This window comes from Phlebotomus argentipes, unplaced genomic scaffold (assembly GCF_947086385.1).
Source record: "Phlebotomus argentipes unplaced genomic scaffold, Phlebotomus argentipes genome assembly contig_39, whole genome shotgun sequence".
NCBI classification, from domain to species: domain Eukaryota; kingdom Metazoa; phylum Arthropoda; class Insecta; order Diptera; family Psychodidae; genus Phlebotomus; species Phlebotomus argentipes.
The window spans coordinates 991,496-1,005,949 of NW_026776182.1; the positions used below are offsets into that span (position 1 = coordinate 991,496).

The window sequence follows — 14,454 nt, forward strand, 5'->3', positions numbered from 1 at the left end:
CGGAAAAGAGTGTAATCACACTCATGATCGTCTTCAACGCGGGGGAAATCTCTTGAGTGTTCAAAAGTCTCTCATTCGGAGAATTACCAGAGTGAACAGCTTCGTCATCAAGGGGAATCTTGGCGGGTGTTTCTTGCGTGAGAAACATCTCCCTCACGGCTTCCTCCACATTGTCTGCTCGCAGGATCTTCTGCAGTGTCTCAATGTCCAGGACTTTCACGTGATCCTCACGCGTTGTGCTGCTGGACGAGTCCGAGCGATGTGTGAGACTGCGGAGGAGTGAATTGCTGCGCGACAACTTGGTTGAGTGAGCGCGTCGTATGAAGCTCATCGAGGATGACTTCTTGTCCGGCTTTATCGATGGCGACGAATCGTTTCCAGATGAGTAATTGAGGGAGATTTTGGGCGTCGACTTGAGCAGAAAAGAGTTCTTCGGCGGAAATGTCGCTGCCTGTAATAGATTTTGTGGCAAGGTTTTCGACTTCTCCTTCACTTGCGAGCTCACAGCGCAGCTCACGGGGATGTTGGAGAGCGAGGACAGGGGACTCTCCGTCCTCTCATCGCCCTCCTCGGTGTTCATCCGATTCAGCACGACTCCGTAGCGCTTGTAGCGCGTGGATGTGGGGCTGTTGCGCGACGGTGAGGCGGACAGGACGTCTGTGGAGGACATTGAGTCGCTCAGACTCCAATCCAGGCCGCTGATGCTATGCTCGAGGACACTGGAGGTGTCTTCGGCACCCGCGAGGGGCACATAGAACGTCGATCGACGCTTCGTGCCCTCGCCGAGTGTCTCCGAGGAGTCCGGCGTCGAGTGATGAATCATGCCGGAGTGCAGAAACCTGCTGGCATTCCTTCCCGGCTCCGCTCCTTATCGCAATGCCTTCTCCCAGCCACACTATCTGGCCGATTTGTTGTTTGGCCACAGTTTCCAAAAAATGGGTAAACAGAGAAGCTCAGAGAACGCTGTCTTTCCCCTCCTTATCGAATCACACTGGCGAACTGTTCTTCACAGACGTGCATCACTTGGTGAAATATGCAAGGAATGTGAGAATCCACAGTGTAGAGAATATTTAGTAATAACTTTGAGTCACACGGAAGACACAAATAGCATTTAAATTGATCCGAAAAAATACACAAAATGCAGCTTTTTTCACTGCGCACAGAACTCAATTGAGCGTGTCAAAAAAAATTCAAGCTTCGAGTTCGAGTCATACAAATTCACTTCTATTCAAAAATTTCCCTAACAAAAAACACTCCAAATTAGGTCCAATTCATAATTCACACCAAACTCTATTTTTTCCTACTTCCTTCACGCACGCCACGTCAGTACAAACTATTTAGCACAACATTTAATTTGAGAAGAAGACACAAATATTATTCAACACGATCGACGTCTCGTGTCAGCTAAAACATTTTCAATTCGACTGATTTTACGTCCCAAAGTCTCTTCAACTGAATGCTTCTCTGTGACTCTGTCTCCCTCATCGATTCCACCACTCGACTCGCTCACTCTTGCTTCTCTTGAGCACGAAATCGAAGAAGAAATACGACAAGCAAACACACGGAAAAGTCCCGCATATGCGACTGTATTGTACAATCGGCTTCAGCTTTGCACGATCGTCTCAATTTTGACTCATTTTCCCTCTCACTTGCCTAATGACGCTGTCACGTGTGGGAAAAAGACACGTAGAGACACATTTCTTGTTCTCCACTGCTGTTTTTGTTCCCTATGCTTCGCGGGCTGCCGCAGTCTCTCTCAGGAATGGGCGACCTCGACAGGGTGCTTCCCATGCCATGGCATGCACCGCAATGCTTCTGCGAATGCTCAGTCTCTTTCCCAGCAAACTGTCATGCTCAGTCTGATCAGTAGCTATTGTAGACTCAGCAAAGGTCATTGTTGAGACCAAACAATGTTTGGCCACCGATAAAGCGATTGCTTCTTATCGGTAAAGAGATAATTTGCGTTAATTGAAAGGTATTTGTTGCCAATCTATTTTGCATTCTACTTGGAATCAACAGTTTTCATGTCACTCAATTCCTATGGAGAATATTTTAATAAATCACTTAGAATGTCGCTTGAACACATTCTATTCCTCTATTATTGCAATATTCAAGGGAGAGACAATATGGCTTAAATCTGTACACCACTTCCTGACACTTTCACATTTTCTGTGCAGAATCTTTAACACTTCAGACACTTCGGAACGTCTTTCAATGCATTTTTCATCGCTTCTTAGACTTAGACTAGATAAAAAAACTAATTTAATCTTGATTTTAATCTTTTCAAACCTCAAAATGAGTAAACTTAGTGAATATCACAATTTTTCTACTATAACAAAGTGGAATGTGACACTACAATGCACAAACCACGACAAAACCCTCATCAAAGAAATATTTATTTAGTTTGAAATGACATTTTTGAGGTTAAGTTTACCTTAAAGCTGGTTTCTACTTCTAAAATTTAGCTAATCTGAAGTTTTTTTTGGTGTGAACACAAATGCCAAAATGCACTTTGCCGAGAAAAAGGAAAAAATTCCCTGATTAAATACAAATTTGATGATTTTCAGGGACTCTTGTTAGTCAAAATTTGTCTTAAATCAATCACATAACCTAGAAAAGTAATAAAATTGATTTTTCTAAGCAAAATAACTTAGAGATTGCGTAAATTTGTTGCAACAGATGTTTTTGGAGTGTAAATATTTAAAATATTTCACCACTTCCAATTCCTAACACTTCGTTAAAGCTGTACACCACTTCCGATCATAATGTCCACCCCTTGGTAATATTTAACGCAAAAGGTGTTTTCGCTAACACCTCTCATTTATCATAGGCGCTTTATCAGCTCGCTTAGTGTTTATCGCTGTTTTCTGCTCTGGAAAAACCTCATCACTGCGATAAGCACGCAATGTTGACAGAAGTTCCTCTCTGTGCTCGCGGAGCTCCAGAAACCCAGATAGACATTGAGTGAGGACTTCGGCAGCTGGAGGGAATCGCGTGGCTTCGATGGAATTTCTCGGGGATAATTTTTTGAGCCACGACGGTCATTTTCTTCTGGCCAGGTTCTTCGTGTGTCATTAACACTGACCGGAAATAGAAAATTGCCGTTGATTCGCTTCCCAATTTGTCTTGTGGTATATTTCGTAAAAAAGAGAAAAATGTTAAAGAAGAAGCGCACAAACAGAACTACAGTAAATCCAATAATTTTTCCATCCAACATTATTTAAAATTATTACACGAACGCATACAAAACGCAACTTCCTGTTATGTTGGTGTTTTTTTTTCACATCTAAACTAATACCATAGTTAAATTTCTCTCTTTCTCCACCTATTGCTATCGCAATGGTTTTTTTTTTATTTATCATTCTCTCAGTCGCCGCGTTATCCAATTTACTAGTCCAGAGAATATTTCAACTACTGTTTTTACTGTGTGTCTGATACAAAAACATCTGCTTAGCACTGTTTCCATTCTTCATCATGAAGAGATGGTTTTTGCTGGAATGAAATGAAGTCAAAGAGAGAGAGAGAGACGCGGAGTGATGGAAGCAATTGCGGAGGAGAATTCCATCCTTTGTATTCTGCTTGCGCGAAGTCATTTCGAATCATAAAAATTGAGAATTTTGTGCGATCGTCAATGCGCGATACTCTGATGACGAAAACGAAAGAAGAGCCACTGTTGAAGATCACAATCATCATTGCGAGATTTGCCTACATTTCGGCCATTATTCATTGCCATTCGTGATCGCTTCAATTGAGAAATGATCACGCATAGCACGTGAGCAAATATCAATTAACCCTCCAGCGAATTCGCTTTTTTTATCTTGCCTTTTTCCTTCGAAATGTGCGAGATAGAAATAAATCATCGCATTGAGTGGCTGCGTCTCATCACCTAAAGTGTGCGTTGTTAAGACTTCTTGTGTACACAGTTGATTTTTTCTGCGATTTAAATATTTATGTTGTAAAATTTCTTGTCACGGCGAATTGGAGCATGGCGAGAACATTTATAATTAGAAAAGCTCATTGCACAGAAGCACCACTTGAGTGTTACTCTTTTTCTTTCTTTCTTTCTTTCTTTTACCTCATCTGCGGATCAGACGAGAGATGAAAAGTGTGATCTGCAGATAAGGAATTGTGGAAGAAAAAATACGAGCTCCACCACCAAGAGTGCACACCTCCCCCTATTCTAATGATGGCACAGTTGCTGCAGATCCGCCGACATATTCATCAACCTTTCTCTAAAGTCTCATACTGCTCTGCCCATGTGTTTGTGTGTGTTTGTGTGAACATAAAGATGAAATGAGAGAGTCATGAGATTATTGTGTTAATGACGATTGAAAATAAATCATAGAGTCGGGCAGATTCCACACGATCTTGAAACTAGAGAGGCTCATTCATCGCATGTAAATACAGCAGCGATGCATATGATGCATTTGAGATTCAACAGACATCAAATTATGATAAAGAATTGGATGCAGAATGGAACATATGATATTTAAAATAGACATTACGGGACTGGCAAATGCAGGGTGGAATTGGGTGCACTCGTGGATGCTTTCTAAATTCAGTTTTTTTTATTTATTTTTCCTCATCAATTTGAAAGTGGATAAGAATCGGCACTTTTGCAAGATTTACACGCGGTTATCGGGGAACGTAAAGTGGGGTAAAGTGGCGAAATATGAATTTTCATGACTAATTATCTGGTCAAGAGGCAGAAACTCAAACTTGGTCACTTCCAATTAAATAATTTGGCATGAATTTCCAGAACAAAGATGTGACTTTTACACATGTTTGTGATTTTTCCCTCAAGATAAGTCGGCCGCGCACCGTTCAAAGCCCATGAAAAACGTGCTCTGGCATTTGAGAAACGCAAGATAATTATGCAATCAACTGTTAGGTGGAGAAAAAGAGCATTAACCACCCAGTTAAAAATTCCTATGATGTGTCTATGAGTGTGTTCGCACCGCAGTCACAAAGTTACGACAAAATTGTAGCATATTATATATACAGGTAATATAATGGGGATCGTCAAATTTTTCTCTTCACTCCGTTGGCAGAATTATGCATGCGATATTCCCATATTTTGCAGAAGAATAAACACATGGTTTCTCAGCAATTTTCATTCGCACTTTTCACTTGAAGATTTTTTCAATATAAGAAAATTATTCTTATGTAAAAAAAAAACATTGTTGCACAAATTATGCAAGTACAATTCATAATCATGACTTCACCAGCAAACACAAATCGAATTACTTTACGAAATACTCTCAAGATAACTCTTGAGAATCCTCACATTGTTATAAATGGCTAATATTTACTTTGGCACTGCAATCAAATTGTCATTTCATATTTCATATAATCACGTGTTGCGTTCAGGAAACAAGTTTAATCTAAATAAGTCAAAATATTTATTTGATGTCGCTTTGTTTCTCCACATTTTTCCATGAATTCTGACAAAAATGACTAATGTTACATTCAATTGAACAATATGTTGAGACAAGTGGTGAAAATATGTCTTATCAATCAGCACGAATTAATATTTGATTTAATTTTGAGTTTTATATAATGTACATCTTTGATATACTTTGAAAGATTAGCAATTCTTCTGAAAACTCACACCATTTTTCTCACTTAATGATTACATTTAAGAGAATGACTCATTTTCCCACCGAAATTCTAATCAATTGAGTTTCTCATTAGCAGCAATTTTTACGATTATAATCTCAAATGTAATTCATGTGAGAAATTCAATAGAAGCCTATGTTGGCTCTAAAAACATCAATTTGAATGCTTAATACTCAATTAGTGGTAATAAAGTATGGACTAATATGAATTTAGAGAGACGATTGTCGCGGATTATTAATTAGACGGTATAATATTTTGCAAATCTGCCTCTGGACTACATTTATCGCTCAATGAGATCCGCAATATAATTAAAAGTATGCTGAAGTGTATTTGAATGAACGCAAAGAGACGTGCGATTAATGGTATTGCTCAAGATGATTCTTCTCATTCGCTCGCCGTACATTTGAATTAACAATAAATTGTGAGAATTGTGTAACCTGATTTCCTTTTTACTCATTAAGTCACCCTATTAATAATATTGTCAAATGATAAATGAGCTTGAATAGTTGCACAAGGAAATAAGATGGTAAAAGCTTTGGCATTGATAGCAATCAAATCCAGAGGACATTCTTCAACGTGGAGACAAATATTTTTCTGCATAAAAGAATTACCATTTAAATTTGTAACTATTGTAAAAAGGGAAAAACGTCAATGTCACTCCCATTATTGTTATCAAAAAATTCAAGGGGAATAAATGTTAGTGAAAAATATTCAGTTGAATCAACTTCTTCACAGTGGTTGATGTGGAAAATGTTTCTAATTGAGTACTTTAGCATGAAACACAGAGTGTTTTTACTGTAATTGAAACAGTGAGAAGAGCGTGAAAAAGTATCCTTGAAAATTAATACAACCAGTGAATATCACACATGAAAAAATTGAGGTTTTCATTCAATTGTTCAAGTGACTCAGTGTTTCCCTCATTGTAAGTGGAACAACTTTGAAAAACTCTATACTCTTCTGACCAAGACCAAACACAATGACACAGATACAAAACGTGTGAGGGTGAAAAGTGAGAAATACAGCGTGTTAATTGTTATCAACACCTTAAATCTGTCTCAAATCTGAGCACAAATAGTGAAGATTTTTATTTTCGAAACCAAAGATTTCCTATTTTGCACAGATATTTTGACCAAATTTCTATTTATGTTCAGAGAAGCGAAATTATTTACTTAATTTAATTTACTTTTCCACGTTTGAAAGGGAAAAAAACACTTTAAATACACTTTTAGGTTTGTGTATTAATTTTTTTCGGCGCATCAAATTATTCAGTGAAATTAATCGTCCCGCCGGTTATCAAATAGTGTTAAAATGGTTTGAAATGCAAAGAGAGTGTAATTTCATATATTTTCTACTATTATTTTAATTAAATTTGAATTAAGTTGGTCACGGAGAAATTAGATCAATGAAATCATAAGTGAAAACATGTTGTGTGAAAATGCTATTTATCACAAAGTAATATGTATGTAAATTTATCAAAAAAATCTTTAAAATGTGATCGCTTTTGAGTCTCAGGAATCTCAAATTAAATCGTAAAATTCAAGAGACTCTGAATGGTGTGAAGTTATTGATTGAAATCAGTAAAAAATGCTACAAATTGCAATTTAAAACATTTAAACATGCAATTATAAAATTACAATTTCTGACAGTGAAAGGAGACAAAACAACAGTAAAAGAAATTGCGCGCTTTAAATTCAATAATTCGAAGAAAATAATTTTGCAAATGTCTAAAATATACATCTACATATGTATCATTATTTAATTTTATCTACCTTTTGATCTCAACACTAAGCGGAAGGATGACATAAGGCGTGCGAAAATTATATTCCTTACGCCGAACTGAATGATTTATCATCTCAAGTCTCTTCAATGATTGCAAAAACGTGGAATTGTTCACTGAGAAACAGCCATTAATGCAGTTCTTTTAAACCATGCAAAATTTACTAAACCCAGATTCTTCAAGCTTAACATATACGGAAAATTGGTGGTGCTTATCTAGTAATTAATATCAATGTAAATTTGTAATTACAAATTCTGCAATTACACATTAATTTCAAATTGTTATTTCCTCTCCACTGGCTTTCTAACACGACAAAGTGTGCTCGTAAGTCTTCATATCTTGTTCAAAAGACAGAAATCATTGGATATTCAAATATGTAGTAATGCATATATAATGTTTCCAATTTTAGTACCTTCATGTGTGCAGTGATCAATGTGAATTCGAGGCAGAGTTCTCGATTTACACTCACCTGGAAGAGAAGGGAGAAATGAATTAATTTATTGTGTACTTTTTTTCCCCTCCGAACATAATAGTTTTGCAAATTCAATAAACATGAGGAAATTGCTATCGAATTAGTTCTCACTCAATCGAGTAACAAATTCAAATAAAACAACAAGGAGAGATTTTTTGAGCTGAAAAATCGACGTTGATTGCATTTGTAATTAATTACACGCCAATTTAGCACTGACTCTGTGTTCTTCCTGATAAGAAGTACATGCGTTTTATTGATGGTGACTGAGCATTGTTTGCAAGTGCCAAAGAAACCTCACAATGAAAGTCATCGATATAAGAAATTATCCAAAATCAACTTCCCAACACAAAAACTATTGTGAAAATCATTTGCAAACTTGTTTCACTCCTGGAATTTGTTTCTCGCGGCATTAAAAAGGACCAAAGGGATAGTTAAAGATTAGTTAAACGATTCTTAATGGATCTTAGAAGCAGATATGACGGAATTCGCCATAAACGACACTTGATAAGCGAAATCGACCTTTTTACGCGGTCAATCTCGCTTCAAACTCTCTTGCTGGAATAAGAGGCCCTTCTGGATATTTCTCTGATTAAATGCCATTTTTGCGCAGTTGAAAAATCTCCATACGATCCTATTATTCACATCTTTTAACTTGATATTCACTTCATCAAATTTTGATATCGAACACGTATAAAGTCCAGATAAAAAATGAAAATCAACAGGACAATTACCCTGAAGACACCTCAGATTCATTTAAAACACTTTAAGAACCCAAATCAAATGTACCGGACAAATAATCAGTGTGGTTATTTTAAATAACGCCAGAAGGCGTTATTTAAAATCTCGGCTTGTTTTCTGCTTCGATTCGGTTTTGACATCATAAAGTGATTAAGGATTAGGCCGGATGTCTTCAAACTTGGCATTGTAATTACTTATTAATGAGGGAAGATTGGTGGAAAATTTCAAACTTCTAGCTCCACATGGAAATTTGCAACACACCGATATGTCTCAGAGATGTTTCAGAATCCGAATAATTCTAATGAGTCATAATTGTATTTTTAGACAAGTTGGCGCAGAATTTCTGTCAACGGCGATGAAAAATAATAAGAGAAAAAACTCCACATGTGGAAGTTTCAAATTGTTCGAGGACAAAAGTTTGATAAAGTGTTGGCAAAAAATCATCATTTTCACGCCGTGTGGCAAAGAAAAAGAGGGCAGTTTGGCGGAAAAAGTATATTTCTTGTGAGAAAGCGAATGTTATCGCGAGGTTCAATAAACCACACGAAAATTAATTAAGACCTTCTTCCTTATGAAAGTTTTTCTCTCTCTCTCTCTTTCAACACTTTACAACTCCTCCAAGTCTAGCAAAATAACATTGTGTGATAAAGTATATTGGGTGCAATTTCTGTTTTGCCTCTAAGCTATAAAAGTAAGAAAACATGATCATGTTAATGAAAAACACTTTTAAACGCGCGAGATTATTTATAAATGCGCCTATTTCTGTTTGATGTTCGAAAACACGCCGTTGTAAATGAGCTGAGCGACTTATTTTTGCAGTATTTTGTGCGCTCGATGTTTTTCATTGAGGATCCTCGCGCTTGTTAGTCGGAATGCGCTGAATGAGGCTCTGTAGATTTCCTTCATAAATGATTTGTTTTTCCCCCCCAGGAAGTTCGTGAAAATCACCACAAGAGTCAAGTGAAACACATGAGAAATACGCTGCACATATAGAAAAAACAACTTAAAACTCAATTACAATTAGAATGGAAAGAAATGCCATTTGCATGGCAAACAAATGCAGAACAATTACAGTGAAAAATGAGGAAATTCACATGATGTTTTTTTTTTCTTTCAACAGAGAAAGAAATTTCAGATTAAAAACTCCTTTTATGCATTGCAAAGATTTACGATCTCCACAATATTTTCTTCTCTCATTTCATATCCGACAATTTTTATGGACTTAAAGTGTTTGCAGACTTTTCTCAAATAAATTCCACACACGATCAGAGAAATTTCTGCTAATTCTTTTCCCCTGTCGTAATATAAAATGAGGTGAGGTAAAAAATATAATTTATATATTTTACATAAGAACTGTGGCATCCAAAGTAACACAAAAACCACATATGAAATAATTCCGATGAGAATACAATAGAAGAATCTTTTCCCATCACTTTCTCCCTTTTTTTCCAAACCACTCTTCTCTCCGCGTCACTTCTCTTGCAGCGACACGGACGAGTAAAGTGTATTGCCTCCATAAATGCCTGTGCAATGCTTTTAATTTGATAGCCAAAAAGCCTAAATAAGAGTCGGGAAATGTGCGGTGTTGAAGCCCAACAAAGGCAGCCAGAGAAAATTGATGGTGGAATTGCAAAAGAGCGTGTTGGATGCGACAAAGTGTTTTTGCCCTCTCTCTCTTTGTATGATTTGTGTAAATGCAAATTTCACTTCGTTTTGAAAAAAAAATGAACACAAACGAGCAATTTAGCGATATTTGCATCAGAGTCCCGCCAAAACCATTCTCAGGAGACACAATCGAAAAACCTCCTCACTATGAACGGATTTGCATATTTTTCAACAGATTCAGTGCGACAGTGTTGAAATATTGAGGTGTGTTTTGATGTATTTCTCTTTAATCTACGGCTTTAATTCACTAGTTTTCCCTTGAAATTTATCACCCATCCTCAGTGGAAGTCAGCCCTGCATTCTCTCTCTCTTACACGAAAAGACATTACGACATACATGTGGTCAAGTTGCTATGGCGTTTTGCAAATGGTTTCATTAAAATAAATTATTTAGTTATACTCACTCCACTTAGCACAGATCGGTGAATGAAATAGTAGAGCATTATTTGAAATTTAATGTTATGTCAATCTAATCTCATACTATCAAAATACTCAGCAACGGTATTAACGGATAAAAGTCTGCTGAATTTGAATTTGAATTATATTATGCGCATCATTTTCCATTTAAAGCGCAAGGGTTGATGACTTAGATTTAGTTGAAGTGAGAAATTCTCTCATGTTTCTACATTTGTAACTTAAAGGCTTCGAGTAGCCTTTAAATGGATTTCACATCGTTTTCACCGGTCATTTATCAATAGGTTGGCCTCCAAGCCGGAAAAACTCGGAATTCTAGTGCAGAAACGTACGTGAAAGAAGACAGAACTCGTGCCGATTGTTCTTCAATTACTCATCCTTCGTCTTTTCTCTCCTCAAGAAGATCAATTAAGTGGTGAAAATGTTTTGTGATAAGAAATATTTAATAGCAACGGCAATATTTATTTTTTCCGTGTCTGCATTATTCTATCAAATGGGTATTTTTAAACACTAATTAATTTAGTGTAAAAGGAGAGATATAATTTTAACTATTCTGCATTCTAAGGTGATACTCTGAAGTGCTACAGATGCGATTCTACTGAAGATGCCGAATGCATTGATCATCCCGAAAATGGTCAATTTGAAGATTGTGTCAGTGTTTTCAGAGATTTCAGCACACTTCGTCTTCGCTGTGCGACAATTAAAGGAGAAAATAATGGTGAAAAGATCGCAATGAGAAGATGTTCAACGGATGAAGAGTGTGACATTCGAGTGAAGCAGGATAAATCCTTTGATCACGGCTCAATTGTCTACAAGGATGCGACTTGTGAACTCTGTTCCTATAACTTTTGTAATAAAGATTGATGTTTTTAACAATATTTGTGCTCCAATGAAACATTGGATTGATTTATTTCATACCGTTTTCGTATAATTGAAAATGTTTTGAATTTATCAAGTGTTGTCCAATTCTTGCTGAGAATTTCACGCACAAAATTAATTTTATTGGTTGTGTAATTTTTTTTATACTATTCACTACAATTTACTCAATTTTATAAGTGCTTAAGTATCTCTTCAATTCTGTATAGTTTTACAAATATTTTTGAATAAAAATTTTAATGTATTTTGAAGTATTTTAAATGTTGAATAATATCTTTTAGGTTACAAGTCAGTGTAAAATATTTATGCATATTGGAAATGTACGTGAATTTAAATGAATTTCTCTAATTCTTTTCTGATTGACAATGTATTTATACTTCATGTGTAACTATTTAACCTTCCTAATTCTTAGAAGGATAAATGACAATTAAAGAAGAGACGCGATAGCGAAATATAATTAAGATAGGAATATAATTGTCTCCATTAACCTATTGTCTATTTTGTATTTGAAGTAAAAACTTTTACACTCTTTTCTGTTTATTGGACATTTAAAGAGGAATTTCATTCCCATTTCCGTTACTGTACATGAAGCGACTTAATCAAAAATTACGACAATATTTTTGCGTGATACAGTTATTCACCCAATTTTTGGTTGTTGATTTATCTATTTTTCGTGTATTATTTCAGGTAGAAAAATTTGAAAAAAATTCAGTGATCTTATTTGTAACTCAGTTATGTATAAATTTATCTCCAGTTTTCTGCTGTTGTGCCTGAATTCTTTTTTTTCTAGCAGAAGAAACTGGATGAAGGTCATAAAATTTATCTTCACATGGTTTTCAAGGTTTCTGGATTAGATTTATAATAAAATTCATTACTATTATGGTGAAATAATTAATTGGACAAAAGAATTACTAGATTGCTTTATTCTCCATTCCTCAGCCATATTAAGCACTTGGATGTAATATTTGAATGCGTGGTTTAGAGGAGACATTTAAGCCGAAGAGAGAAGGAGAGAAGAGAGAAATTGAAATTGGTCTTGTGATTGTCTCTCATAAAATGCACACCATCGAGTAGGTGGATCGTAAAGACACACCACGAATTCCTCCCTCTGAGCCAGTGTGTCTGATCTTAATACAAGACACCAAAATGGAATTAGTCTGAAGGCTTTTCTCATAGCATTCAACAATTTTCTTGACTTGTGAGAAGGCTAAATTAGATGGATAAACACTTGTGACCTATAAGACACCCACATGTTTTCATGATATAGAAATTTGTATCATTTGTTACTCTTCATTAAATTCACTCTCCCCCTGATTGAGATGTAATCTTTGTGTTGTACATGACCACAATGCACGGAGGCGCAGAGGTGGAGATGAGGAAAAATTATGCAAAAAAAAATGCGCGTAGAAGAAATGGAAAATTGGTGCGAAAATATTGAGAGAAACTCTTTCCATTTTGTTTATATAGAGATTTTCTTTCATTTCTCACTCCGCCTTGGGTGAATTTTTACAGCGTACACACCTGATTTTACTTTCATTGAATTGGAACCGTGAAAACACACTCTAATAAGAATTTCATCTCCTCAATTTAACCATCAATTGACCAACATATAGACTGTGAGGAGATTGTATTTTGGATTTTTCTCTTTTTTCTCCACCACGATCTCTCTTTTTTCCGTTCCTCGGCCATTCTTGCGCTTTTCCACACACAACTCTGCCAATTCATTTATGCCGTAGAATTTTGCAATTTTTCCCACTTGCTCACACACACACACACACGCATGCCCATCAGGCTCTCCTACACAGATTTGTTGCTTCTGAATAGCATTTTGAATTTTTAATTTATTAAATGGTGCCTCGTCTAATGGAAATCAACACTTGGTTTCCTGTTTGCAAGAAGTTTCAAACGGTTTTGCTCTACATTTCAGTGAATTTTTACCATCTTTTGCAATCTCCCAGCTATACTTCTCCAATACCTGGTGAACTCGTGTGCGAATGGGAAAAATGCCTAACATGAGGAAAAAAGTGATATCACGAGTGAGTGCATTGGAGAATTTATAACGATCCTCCCTGATTTTCGACAAATATCAAGACACGGAACCGGAAGATATATATTTATGTGAATACGACAAATCAAGAAAGCCATTTACCGTCTGCCTCGTCACGTTCCCCTCGTAAACATGACGTCAGTCGGTGAGAAGTTCTTCGATCTTTTTCCTTCTCGACAACATGATCACGTTGATCCTCTGGCTCATGCATTTGTGTAGCACAATTCATCTTCTTTTTTTTTCTTTCTTGCGTCTGTTCCTCAATTTGTTTTAAACTGATAAACTGTTATTTGATCTCTCCAGATCAAATCTGACTTGGTGAATAATATAGCAACTTATGTGATTCCTCAAGTGTTCATATTGTCACAAAACCACACTAGAGATACACTTCACTGTGCACAACTCAATATTTCTCGCAGTGAGAATGTCTGCAAAACACTTTGGGGCAACTCTCCCTGATATTCATGATATTCAGTTCACACACTGGAATCTTTGATTTCAAATCGAATCACACAGTTCTATACATTTGCGTATAGAGAGAGGATCGATTTTTGGTTCAATGAGTTCCGTTTTGCACACACACGAAAAAATATCACTCCAGCGAAATTATTTCTTCAGTTATTGTCTAAATATTTCTCTCTCGAACGTGCTATATTTCAGACACACCAGCAATTTCCTCATTAATTCCACGAATAAAAGTATTTTTTCTTATTCATACTTTTGTAAATATTTCTTTTTTGGCTTCATACATTCGCATATTTGTACAATGAACAAAAAATATTTCACTGTCGGATGGTTTGAAATGTGATATAAGAGACAATTGGTGGATGATCGAGAGGGAGAAGAT

The 14,454-nt window shown here is 36.2% G+C and overlaps 1 protein-coding gene across 8 annotated transcripts in view; it reads right to left on the reverse strand.

Moving 5' to 3' along the window:
• The window catches only part of LOC132263708 (ras GTPase-activating protein raskol), a 44,754-nt gene that overhangs the window by 13,661 nt on the left and 16,639 nt on the right, over positions 1 to 14,454 (reverse strand). For 2 of the 8 annotated variants that reach the window (XM_059763629.1, XM_059763628.1), the window contains exons 2-3: positions 13,710 to 14,392; positions 7,809 to 7,865 (exon numbers count right to left, since the gene is read on the reverse strand). The exons of 3 other annotated variants lie outside the window; for them this stretch is intronic. In XM_059763629.1, the coding sequence (XP_059619612.1) occupies positions 7,809 to 7,865; positions 13,710 to 13,836 (184 nt within the window). In that variant the 5' untranslated portion in view covers positions 13,837 to 14,392. The remainder of the gene's footprint in view (positions 1 to 7,808; positions 7,866 to 13,709; positions 14,393 to 14,454) is intronic. 3 more of the 8 variants (XM_059763631.1, XM_059763630.1, XM_059763632.1) reach the window with 3 other exon arrangements.